This window comes from Mytilus trossulus, chromosome 11 (assembly GCF_036588685.1).
Source record: "Mytilus trossulus isolate FHL-02 chromosome 11, PNRI_Mtr1.1.1.hap1, whole genome shotgun sequence".
NCBI lineage: Eukaryota > Metazoa > Mollusca > Bivalvia > Mytilida > Mytilidae > Mytilus > Mytilus trossulus.
This window is the reverse complement of record NC_086383.1, coordinates 60739492-60752808: the sequence shown is the minus strand read 5'-3', so window position 1 is coordinate 60752808 and position 13317 is coordinate 60739492. Positions and strand designations below refer to the sequence as shown.

General features: G+C 31.3%; 1 protein-coding gene across 1 annotated transcript; it reads left to right on the top strand.

Annotated features, from left to right (window-relative positions):
• The first annotated feature begins 10571 nt into the window (after positions 1-10571).
• LOC134690215 (toll-like receptor 4) lies at positions 10572-12707 on the top strand. Its single transcript, XM_063550191.1, has 3 exons — positions 10572-10818; positions 11737-11914; positions 12058-12707. Exons 1-3 carry the CDS (start codon positions 10579-10581, stop codon positions 12705-12707), a joined length of 1068 nt encoding a protein of 355 aa, XP_063406261.1. The 5' UTR covers positions 10572-10578.
• The last annotated feature ends 610 nt before the right edge of the window (positions 12708-13317 follow it).

The following is a 13317-nucleotide window of genomic DNA, read 5'->3' as shown; positions in this document are numbered from 1 at the left end:
ATCCTCTTCCAGTAGGAATTTTCTTTCTCCAAATGTTGCCCCATACAAACAGGAATACGAAACATTTAAATCATTTTTAGTAAGATTTTGTATGATTAATGTATATCCACCTTTGACAACCTTTCCGTCATATTTTTTATTGGGCCTTCCTGTTTTGACATCTATAAACAATGTGCGTTGTTCTGGAGTCCACCTATCCCACCCTGCATATTGTGGACAGCAGTTTGACACATTGCAAAATAATGTTACGTTTTGTCCATAATCAGTAACCTTTTCAATAACTGTCCATTCCAAAACACCTAAAACTTGATAAGTGTATTTCTATTTTCAAAATATAAAATATTTTGCGTAATACAATGAAGATATAAACACTGGCACTATTTAAGGCATTATGACAGACTTACTGCTCGCAACCAATGGACAAAGGGGGAAAGCATGCATCACGTGCTGTGTTCTTCGAAAAATGTCTATTGGTTAAATGGTTAAATGTTTTGTATATATAGAGATACTTTGATTCAGGATTCATTCCATCCTTTCTGTTTTATTATTCAAGAAAATGCCTTACCTTAGAGGAACGAACACATAGAATATTCAAACGGATATCAAAAGTTGAACAGCATCTGCTTACCCAAATCACCTGAGATCCTCTACAGTATTTTGTTTGGTTCGTGTAAACTATTCGATCGGGAAACAGATAGTTGATGAGTTATAAGGTGCAAATTATATCACATTGAAAAATAAATTTAAGATATCAAAATTTACGGTTACATCACAAGACAAATGAACGAAAAACTTAAGCAACTTCAGTATGGTTAAAAAAAAGGTTATATGACTTTTGTATATTCTATTTACTTTAAATTGTGTATAAAATATATAAAACAAACATGTAGGTTGTGGTTCCGTACTTATTATCTTACAGTTGATGTATTCCCTCGATTTTGGTTTATAACTCGAAATTATTTTTCTCTGAAACGATTAATGATTTTTGAACAGCGGTGTACTACTGTTGTCTTTATTTGTATCTAGGTGTTATAGTAAAAGAAAAATTACACACATAATCAAAGTCAAAGTTAAGGAAATAGACCTTGACTTTGACCTTTTCATTTTTGGTGATTCAAGGACGTCAACTCAAGATATCCGAGTTCTCTATGTCTAATGGTTATTGAGTTACATTCTAACATCACTTAATATGTCAAATATAAAAAGTGGATATAACTATCATATGGAATCCTTGTATCGCTTCAAATAAGATGGACAGAAACATCTTAGGATTAAACGAGCAATTTGGAAAAAATAAATGTGTCGATTTCTTTTACGGCTGCGAAGGAGATGCCCACACAAGAAAAACAGTGTTGGGGAGATAAATCTAACAATTAAAAGTTTTTGGTTAAACAGGGTGATTTTCAAAGGCGCAATAACTGTTCATATGCCAAAAATCTAAGCGACATATGTAGACCCGAAGAAAAGAGTTTCGTAGAAGAAGAAAATAATAATAATCAGAACACAAACAATATGTATTTCCAAAGAAATGGGGAAAGATATGACAAAGTGTCATTATGTAAGGCAATCTCACGTGAAACTGTTTTAGGAAGTTTTCTTAGAAAACCCGAACATAAATGTATATAAACATCGAACATATAACTGTGTAGGAAGAAATAAGAAATCTTCAACTGAATGTTGATTGAGAAAGAAAAGGAAGACACATCACGCGGGACTGCATTGAGAAATAAAGCTTAATCCTACATATGTAATGTATCTTGATGCTGATTCTTGGGACGGATGAACGGCCCGCTGTTCATCAGTTTACCTCCTCTTTCGTAAATGGCTATTAAAATGTAGTAAACCATAACATAATAAATTTATATGTTTATTAAGGATCAGGAATTGTAAATCTAAGAATTAATTTTCACATTCCTAACCATTAGCAGTTTTTCGTTTTACTGACATTATTTAATATGCATATGCCTACAGATATCATGTGTTTACCTTGTAATAAAGGACAGTGAACCAGAAACAACAATTGCAGTACATACTTCATATCGTACAACGGCCTGGAAAAAAATAAGAGAATGCATAACATGCATGTTATTATCTGATTGTAAACAACTGTCTACTCATTAATGTTCTTGTCATCATAGATTTTGTTTAAGAGTAATGTATACTTGGAATTTTACAGAACTTCTCTTCAGTTAATTTCAAGTCGTCTCTGCCTCGACTGACTTGTTTATCAAGTACACAATTGACAAACCAATTATTTGCTCAAAAAATGTTATTGGAGGAAGGAAGTATTATCCTGAACTTTAATATGGAGTTTTATTTCTTTTAATGTCAATGTGTAAAGCCTATTTAATCCGGCTACATAAAATAGCTAAATAAAGGTTAATATAGATAAAAAATTATATCCTGCTATTGTGCAAATAATGATAATGATACTAACAATATATGTAACTATATGTTTCATTATTTATCAACTATGTTTCAACTTAGTCCATATGTCTATTAAATCATGAAGGTTTTAAGACTATTTGCCACAATGCCGGGACTGTGGACCTCGGATTGTTTACAGACACAAAGCTACTCATCTTTAGATTACATATGTAGATTTAGTCCTGGTATCTATGATGAGTTTATTTATACCCAACTTACGTTAAGATACTGAACCGTTATCATAATATAAAAAAAAACGTCAAATAAGCAACCAAATCTACTATTTTCCTATAAGAATCATATACAAATCAAATTGATAAACTTTTGATTTTGTCTGTGTTTATGGCCCCTTTTTAAATTCTCCCCGCTGTTCTTTATAAACCAACATGTTTATAACAGAACATTATACATCAAATGATGGGGATTTATAATTTGTCGATAATTCTGTTGAACATGAAACGACGGAAATAAAAAGCTGTCGAACGTACAACCTCAAGTCTCCCATTTAAAAAAAAATCGCATAAAGTGTTAATTGCTAAGCTGTCAATGTTACACAAATATGAATCGTCCATTACATAAGTAGATTTGTCTTTGCTGACCATTTGTGTTGTTTACAGTGTCTTGCCATCAGCTTTTAGTCTATTGAAGGCGTCTTCTGTTTAGGGACATAACTTATAAAAATGCAACAACTTACAATATGAAACGTGTGGACGTATTTGTTGGATTATCCTGTTTTGCTATATTGTATATCAATGAAGACAAGGATTCACAAAATATACCAAAGGGACATTTAAATTTATAAATTGAAACTAAACTGACAACCAAGAGTGTAATATATATTTATGTGTGCACAATACAGTTAAAATGAACTACGATGTACATGCTAATCACGTGCACTCTACCATCATTATTTCTATACCTTGAGCGTTCTTTGAGTAAATTTTGTTCGAAGAGTTTTTTGACTAGTGAGCCTTAAGATTCTTTTGTTTATTAGCATCTTTTGCTTTCACTTTTTCGTTTAGTCTGTAGCTTCTTCCAAGTCGAACTTTTGTGGAGTTTTACAAAACATGGGCAAACGATTTATCATCAGAGAGATTAATTAGGTGAACGTATAATTTACTTTTTTTGCCCTAGTTTCACGTAATTGACGTAATCATGATATATATTTGCTTGTCATGATCAAGAAATAAAACTGAAGAGAAATATTTTCTTTATAATGCAAGATACTCTGAGAGTCTTAAGCTTACGTGACCATTTTTTTTTAACATAATAACAAACTTACCGAATTTAGATAATTTTCCTGTTTGAAACTTGCAGAGAAGAGTTGAATGTAACAATATATGACTAATCTGTTTGCTGAATACTTATGCGCAACAATTAAAAGATATACATATATGTGTGATAGTATACTTTGAACTTTTGTAATGAAATGGAGATAATATTAATGCATATTCATATTAACATTTTCTCAAGTATATATCATGTTTATATAATTACTTTTAGTTGTATCCTAGACAAACACATGCTAAAAAGGTACAGAGAATATTATCAAAGTCTTGCATATCAATCAGTGATATTGTTGGCTTTTTTCAAAACTACATTTACCCTTTTTTATTGGGAAAATATGCGTCATTTTTATCGAATTGGGAAACTTATAATAAACCATGAATATGATTGGAACTTCAATTTGCAGACCCCCTTTCAAGAAATAAACCCTCATTTGTAAGAAGACCCCTTATTGTCAGTGAAGATACATAAATAGACCATCAAATCTGCACTTATAGTCATTTTAGGCATGACAATTGTATAAATGAGTGCTTTTCAGTTTGTATTCATTCACAATAACAACTGAAACTGCATTGTTTGGGAAAAGAGTTGTCTGTTTGGGAATAATTTTAAGCCATCTTTTTTTCAAATTGGGATTTTTCTCCAGGGGAAAAAGCCTGTATTCTCCAATAATTTAAGGCAAACAATATCACTGTCAATGGTTAACAATTGAATTGGTATGCAGTGAAGCTGGGGAACAATAACATTATTAGTATATTTTTTATATGACTGTGTATTAACTAAACCAAATTCGTGTAAAACAGAGGTGAATAAAAAACAAGGAAACTTCTATTTATATTTCTCGAGTTGATTTATATTATTTTTATTATCTTCTTAATGCATTGTATACTACTTAAACTCAAACACATTTTTGTGTCATAAATTAGTCTTTTACTTTGTGTGTTTACCTTGATTAAACCTTGCAGTTGAAATTTATGCTGTCATTTTGAACTGATTGGCAATCTTACATCAGTAATGTACATTTTGTATACTACATTTACTATCTAAATTTTGACCGAATGTTTCTTTTATCACGCACTATTATTTGCATTATACCGTTTGATAACAACTTGTAGCGTAAAGGTTAGTTTCACATAACTATGTTCTCTTATCGCGTATTTTACAAGTTAACTTAAACTGGTACGGTTGGCTATCTTTCAATGTCAGCTGCCCACAAACAACCTATAATATTTTCTCTTTTTTTTGACAACTTATCAAGGACATCGGGCTGATGAATGTACGACAGAATTCCGCTATATCAACACATAATTCCAATGAAAAACGTGCTCAATATAATGATATATAAAGATAGTTACACTTATTTGTCAAAGACAAAACTCCAAATATTTGTTTTCTGAAAATTCTAATGGAGATAGACTGTAACCATTATGTAATGTTTATCCGTGTTGCATCTGGCCTTATTGCCTTTGGTTTTTGGTGTGTGCTTTTTTGTGATTTAACCCTCAAAACTGTAACTTACCAAAATACCAGTTTTATCTTCTGCAACAATTTTTGATAATGCGTGAAATCCATGAGTACAAGTTTTAAACTAAATATAGGAAGGTGCAGCAGGTAACATTTGACGCCGTGTTTAAGGGTAGTAATTTTCTTTTTTAAAAGACGAACTGACGAACGTTGGATGCTAAATGATTGCAAAAGTTAACCAGACCTCTACACCCAAAATCCATTTTATCTGTCAATAGTATCTGAGAAACAAACATTACCATGGAGAGTTAACAGATAAATGAACAATAAAAATAGTCAAGGTAAGAAGAACACTGGCAGACAGACATTAACAACATTTAATCATTTCATACAACAACGAAAAAGCTGACATATTACTTATATATAGTTCAAAATATCCTACAAAAGGATAAAACCTTGAAAAAGCATTAACCAATTAACCATGACAATGAGGTCACGATAATATAATCTCTGCCAAACAGACATGCACATGTAACTATCACTCCATACACCACATATAGTCTACGTATTCCTTGTATATGCAGTCTTTGATAAATAGGCTAAAATTACAGCAAATTTGACATTTACTAGTAAATCATTTACATTAGGTCAAAGTCAAAGGAAAACTGTCAGTCGGAAATGTACACAATGATTTCATACATGGAATAAAATTGACATATTGCTCACAGTATGTGAGATACTCACACTTTACGTTGATCAACGATTTTACGACCCCTATATGACAGACAAGTCGACCTTTGTATGAACCCATATATATAAAATTTGTTTGTCCTATTATTATTTGTGAGTAGTAAAAACTTTGCTGTGCTTGTTTTTTTTCAAGTTGTGGTTATCAATTAAAACCAACCTATTTAATTACTTAATTTGCAATATCAGAAATTAATCTTGGTTGGCTACAAAGATCTAAAAAAACTGTTCTAAAATGTTTTGATTGGTTATCTTACATCATCCGTTACAATAAATAGATGGCAAATATCCATTTGGGTGTTTCTTTAGGGTGTATGAACAATTAAAGTACTCCAAATACTTTAGTTTCTGAATCTATTCCGCTTTCATTTGTTTTTAAATTCAATGTGTAGGGCTTAAATGCTCTTGTTGTTCTTGTTTTTATAAACAAACCTTAACTATTTAATAAAAAAAAATAACCAATGGCGAAAACTCTTGTATAAACATATCTTTTTTTTATGTTTGCATCACTCACTTTGAACTAACAATTCATTTCTCTTTAAAATGTGTCCCCTTTTCTATATGATTGAATATTGTCATCTTGGCATCAATCGAACTGCAAAGGCGTATATAGGTGTATCTAATATGTTGTTATATCTTAGATTCAAAATCAGCTGAAGAATGAGACCTAAAGACACTGTTCTCGGGTTATGGCTCAAATTTTATTTGATACTTGAATATAGGACATGACATATAATATGATATTAATATCTTAATTTTCTGTAAATTGACATATCGATTTGGAAAACAACTAAGTCGTCAAAACAATTCTTCTAATTCTGACACATTTTACACACAATAAGAACAAAAGTCATAAAATTGAAATGTAGATGAAAAAATAACTAAAATAACCCAAATGAAGTTTATGATTGCTTTATTTCACGTCTGTATCTAAATCATTTGCATTTGAATATTTTATTATTTTAAATTCAAATGTAAACCACCCTTCATCTAAAAATGAAAATCCGAATAACTGCGTTGATGTAGTATATTATGGTATTATAGTAAAATCAAAAGACAAAATCAAAAGTCCAAACACATCAAATGAATGGATATACACTCACATCACACTCACAAATTTTTTTATTTTATCCACCATTTTCTACATTAGAAAATGCCTGTACCAAGTCAGGAATATGACAGTTGTTATCCATTCGTTTGATGTGTTTGGACTTTTGATTTTGCCTTTTGATTTTGGATTTTCCTTTTTGAATTTTCCTCGGAGTGCGGTATTTTTGTGTTTTTACTTTTTATTAACTTTAAAACAAGTTTCTGTAACATAATATACTACATCAACGCAGTTTTTCGGATTTTCATTTTTAGATGAAGGGTGGTTTACATTTGAATTTAAAAATGGAAGCAGCTATAATAATATCGACAATCCTTGGTTTCAAAGATTGTTTTACCTGTTTATAAAACTAGCATGCGTCTTGAAATTTATTACACAACAATGAAGAATAACCCATGTGCACCGATTAACTTTAACCAGGGTATTTTAATAGTAGTTATCGATCTTTGAATACTTTAATACCCAGGATCACGTAACTCATTTGTCATTTATACATAAAAGGGCAATTATTTGTATTGCATTTTTTTTTGTATTTTAAGAACCATAGCATGGATCAAGACGTGTATACAAATAGAACACAACATACATTAGATTTCAATTTAATAAAATGTGTGAGTGTCCTTTGAAGAATTCTAATAGTCTGATAAATTATAAACGAACGCAATTCAGATTTAAATAGTATCGCATTAAAATTAGGTTTAAATCATGTGCTGTTTTTTACTCTGATATATAGCATTAATCGCATATAACCGACCGTGCAAGGCTGTATAGCCAGAAAAGGTCGTTAAAAACTTCCAATTGTTGTTATTCGCATAGTCACTGATTTCAGCAAGACAACATGACAGCTTATTCCTTAGGTACGACATGTCAACTGTGGAATTGACGGTTAATAGGAGCTAACGAAAACAATAATTGGGTTGAAACTGATAAAGATTAAACACATTTTTGACGACGAAACAATTCATGATCATGCAAGCCATTTATCTATTCGAAAATGTTTGCTTTGAGTGATAGACAGTTAAATAGAGTAGCCACAAACTTGGCATTTCATCTTTGTTTTAGCTGCTACAAAATACCTTTTTGAATCAATAATATTATTCATGCATGACATATATTATTCAGCATTTGATAAATGGAACGCCTGACTTACTTAGACTGTTCATTACACAAGGGAATTAGAACAACAGTTTTGAAAAGGAAAAAAATCAAAACAGAATACAGATATAGGAGAATTTCAATGAGACAAGAACCTGCATTTGCTAGACATGTTTAACAGTTTCTTCCATATATAAACGTTCAGATTGGACATTGAACAAAATTACTTTAGCGGTTTATGGACATTTGATGTGGATTAAAACGCTTGGTGATTTTAAAATATAATTGTACGTCGGCCCTTGTTTATTGAAGTGTTCTATAACTATTAATATGTATGTGTTTTTATTGGATGATGCAACACCAATCACTACTTCACAATGGTGTTAGCACCTTCCCTGTCCGTACACAGTATACAATGTATGTCTTGTTTCTTATGTCTTGGTATGATTTAAATAAATATAATTTTAAAAACATCTCTACATAATTTGTTAAAGACAAGGTAAAATAACAAAAACATCTAACCCCGAGGAAAATTCAAAACGAATGTTTGTTATCAAATGGGTAAATCAAAAGCTCAAACACATCAAACGTAAAAATAGATAACAACTGTCATATTCAGAACTTGGTACATACATTTTTGTTAGCTGAACCTCTCAAGTGTATGACAGTCGAATAAAAAGTACAATGACAAAAATACAAAACTGCGATGAAAATTATAAACGGAAAGTCCATAAGCAATTAACAATAAAAATGTTTTAGTCCTCGGATGATTTGGAGTACGATATAGATATTAAAAACATGTACGTTATTCTAAACTTTGACAAAAAGGATACTGTTATCTTTCATTCTACATTTACCAACAATTCGACTTTGGTCTACAAAATAAATATCTTAAAACCGTAAGGAAGCAATTACCGATGTTATCACCAATGTGATACTTGAAATTGTTTTCAATGTATAATATCATGTGCGATTCATACTGGATGAACTGAAAACAATAATATTTGAAGCGGGAGTATAATTTTTATTTTTGTTAGAAAGAAATAAAGTGTTGATGACAGTTCAGTAACATACTTATTGTGTTTTAGTTAGTACAGCAAAAGCATCATGAGGCATGCAGTCAATAGTACGTATTAAAACATTACGTACATCCAAATATTATGAATTACGTATGCGTGTATAACTTTTTTAATAAATATAGATAAGGAAATGTGGCATTATTACGAAAAACAACTATTCACCAAAGTTCAATGAAGTGGATGAATGCATTAAATAAACCCCACACTGACTTCGGTCTTAAAAGGACTCAATATAAAAACTAAAAAACTATTGAGAGGTTCAACTAGTTATAATACCAGGTTCAATCTACCACTTTATACACAAGAAATGTCTGTATTAATTCAGGAATATAAGAGTTGTGATTCATTCTATTGATGTGTTTGAGCTTTTAATTGTACTATTTGATTAGACACTTTCCGTTTTGATTTTTCCTCGGAGTTCAATATTGTTGTAATATTAATTGTTTTTAATTGAGAAAACTAACTACATAATTTATAACAAAAATAAATATGAAAAACAAATATGACAGGTATGCACTACGGCCTCCTGACTTGGGAGATGCACAATGTGACTGGTAAAACATATTTGAAGCCGCCAACGCTCGCACATACTCTGGCCAGTGATGTAACGATACAAGACAAAACTAACTACAAAAACTTTCAACGAAAAATAAATATGAGAAATAGCAATAAATGACAATCCCTCTATTAAAGGCTTCACACTTGGGACAGAAACATATAGAATGGTGCTCAGTATAACATGTTTGACATTAAGCATGTTAGACATGGCCTCATGTACCCCCTCCATTTCAGATATTAGATATGACATATGTTGAATTGTAAAAATATGTTAGTTGTGATATTTCTTTTGGACAAGTCCTTGTTTTTTTTTATATCGAATTTAACATAAAACTTTGTGAAAAATTATACACTTATATACTAGTTTCTACTTAATCATTTTAGTTATGAGATTTTAATATTGGTAAACTGGTGATCTAATACATTTAATAGCTGAAATTTACAATTAAAAAAATCCATTATTTCCGATTCATTTATCAGTAGTTATAAGTCACATAATTTCAAGATTGCAACTTAAGGATACTAAAGGTTTTTTTGTTAATATATTTCTTTCAAGATCTCTTTCAATTTACGGTCTACAGTTTTATGAAGGGAATCGTTATAAATATGTAGATAAGGTGAAGAAATAAAAATGATAAAATGAGTCACTCTTTTAATTCTCTCATTGAACTGTAATATCTGCATGGGCGTCTATCAAATTGCAAAGCATGACGTTGTCAGTTTACTTATACTAGTAAGTGTTTATGTATATTTTGTCTCTCAGTGTAAATGTGTATCTAAAAGATTGCTATATCTTTCAGATTCAGCTCAAGAATGAGACCAAAAGGCATTACTATCTGGTTGTGGCTTAAATTCTATTTGGTACTTGAATACAGGACAGAGACTACATATTGCGCCAATCATTGTCAGTGTTTAAGAAAACCTATCGTTATTTGTTCCGGTCGAGATTTAAATTATATTCCCACAATGCCGAGCGGTACGACTGTGGTTGTAATGAACGGGACCAATCTAACTCACATCGGGGAAAATGGATTGGTCAATCTTACAGACCATGTTATAAAAAAATAAGAGTTTGAAGATAATATTATTTCGTATATACATCCTAAGGCATTTGACGGATTGGTGTACCTAAGCAGTTTGTTCATTTGGTACGAAAGAAGACTCGATGTCAATATTCTTAAAATTGCCATTGACAACATGCCAAAAACACATCTCAAATTTCTTCATTTTCGCTTTAATCAGTGGACATCGCTCCCTCGAGATATGTTCATCAGTTTCACAAATAACTCTCTGCGAACACTATGGTTGGAAGGAAATAGATTTTATAATATGAACTGCTCAATCTTTTCTCCTTTGAAAAAACTTAAAAAACTTTACTTACCCGGAAATTCAATATCATACTTTGCTACAACTGGCATACCAAAAACAGTCATGGATTTATATCTAAACAATAATTCGCTCCATCTTATTCCCAATTGGTGTAAAGATCGCCACAGAGGAACAAGTTTTCTACCAGATTTACGAAATTTAGAACTCAATTCCAACAATATCGGCGATATAGGTAAACATTCACTGTTATGCCTTCCAAGAATTGAAGTTCTGAACTTAGATGGCATCCATATTGGAAAAATAAGAGACAACATTTTCGCCTCGATGAAAATGTTGAATATCGTGAAGCTATCTAATATTGGAAATCTAAAAAGAATTGAAAGCTTTGCCTTTAATTCTACATCTTTAATATCGCTTATAATGGAACAAACTTACTTTCATTTTGATGGATCCGGTTTCAACCCACAAACAATATTTGCATCAACGCCGAATCTCGAATTTCTCAGTTTATCTCATAATTACTTTCCAAAAGATGAGATGATTGTATACAGCATGTTTTCACCTTTAGTTAGATTAAAGAAGTTGATACTGGCATCAACTAGAATTACAATTCTTCCAAGATATGTATTTTCCAAATTTAAGTCGTTAAGGGTACTTAGTTTAGATGCAAACAAAATCACAGCCTGGAATAACGGTGCTGACATTTTTCAAAACATGACATCCCTTAAAAGACTTATTCTATCAAATAATCAGATTGACACTGTGAATGAATCTTCTTTTCCGCCTAATATATTACGTTCAGTAGATGGGATAGATTTGAGTAATAATCCGTATACGTGTGATTGTAACCTTTTATGGTTCAGCGATATGTTAAAAAGCACACTAAATTTTTTCAATACCCATTTGCATATAGATGTCATCAACCTTCAAAATTTGTTGGACGGTTTGTAATGCAATTTGTAGAATCAAAAAAGACATGTCCGCCCTGGAATCCCTTATACACCATGGCAATTTGTATAACTTCCTTTGGGATAATAATGGTGACTTTTATTTTTGTGGGAGTAAAATGTCAAACAAACATTAAAAACTATATCTATTTGTGGCGAGTACAATCTAGTAGAAAAAAAGGTTACATCCCTTTACCGGAGGCCGACAATTTTGAGTATCACGCATTTATAGTGTATTGTGACGCAGATCGTTCTTGGGTTCACGAAACTTTTCTTGTAAAAATGGAACGAGAGGAGGGCGTCAAGTTATGCATTCATCATAGGGATTTCGATGTTGGCGAATCCATTACCGAAAATATTGACAAATATCTAGAAAGATCTTGGAAAGTTTTAATCATTATATCAAATGAATTTGCGAAAAGTGAATGGTGCCAGTGGGAAGTTGACTTGGTTCAGGAAAGACGTCGAAAACATGGACGAGATGTTGTCTTGCTTATTATGTTAGAAAGTATAGATTCTAAACATATGACAAGGCGACTACGAACACTTTTAGATAGCGCGAGCCCTATAATGTATCAGAAAGGTTTCGGCGAAGTCCTCTTTTGGAAGGCTGTTACTAAATCACTGAGGAAACCATTAGGCGATCCTCCAACATCACTACTGTAACAGTAATGAAAAAGTAACTTTTTTCCGATCCTTAAATTTTTTCGACTTTTTTACGTATACATGATTTCAAGAGCTCAAAGAGTGCTGCGAAACAGTAACATAATTATCGCTTAGATATCTTCACCTTCATTTACAATGAAGGTCAATTGTGCACCTCTTATATGTCCTTCTTTTAGCATTCAAGCAGCATATGTATATGTTGTATGTAGTATACACATCTGAGTAGACTATTATATAGAATGTGACTTAAATCCAAATGATGTCTATCACATCCCCTTTTTTATAACTAAACACAAGTAAGTGTTGAAGATGGTGTCCATGGAAAAACCAGGAAGTGGATGACACATGACATATTTTTTTTCATGACTTGTTCATCTATTTCATATTACAAATTCATTCTTTCTCAAAGTTAAATTATTTTTTTTATTAACTGCAACAAAAAAAGAGGAAACAAATTCATAGAAAGCATTAAAAATTCATTGAAAAGGGGAGATAACTTTAATTTGTACAGAATTTTGTTGCATTGCTAATGAACTTTAATTTTCTGAGCCATCCACTGATGATTAAAAAATATCTTTGACGTATATATCCTTTGTATGATATAAACATT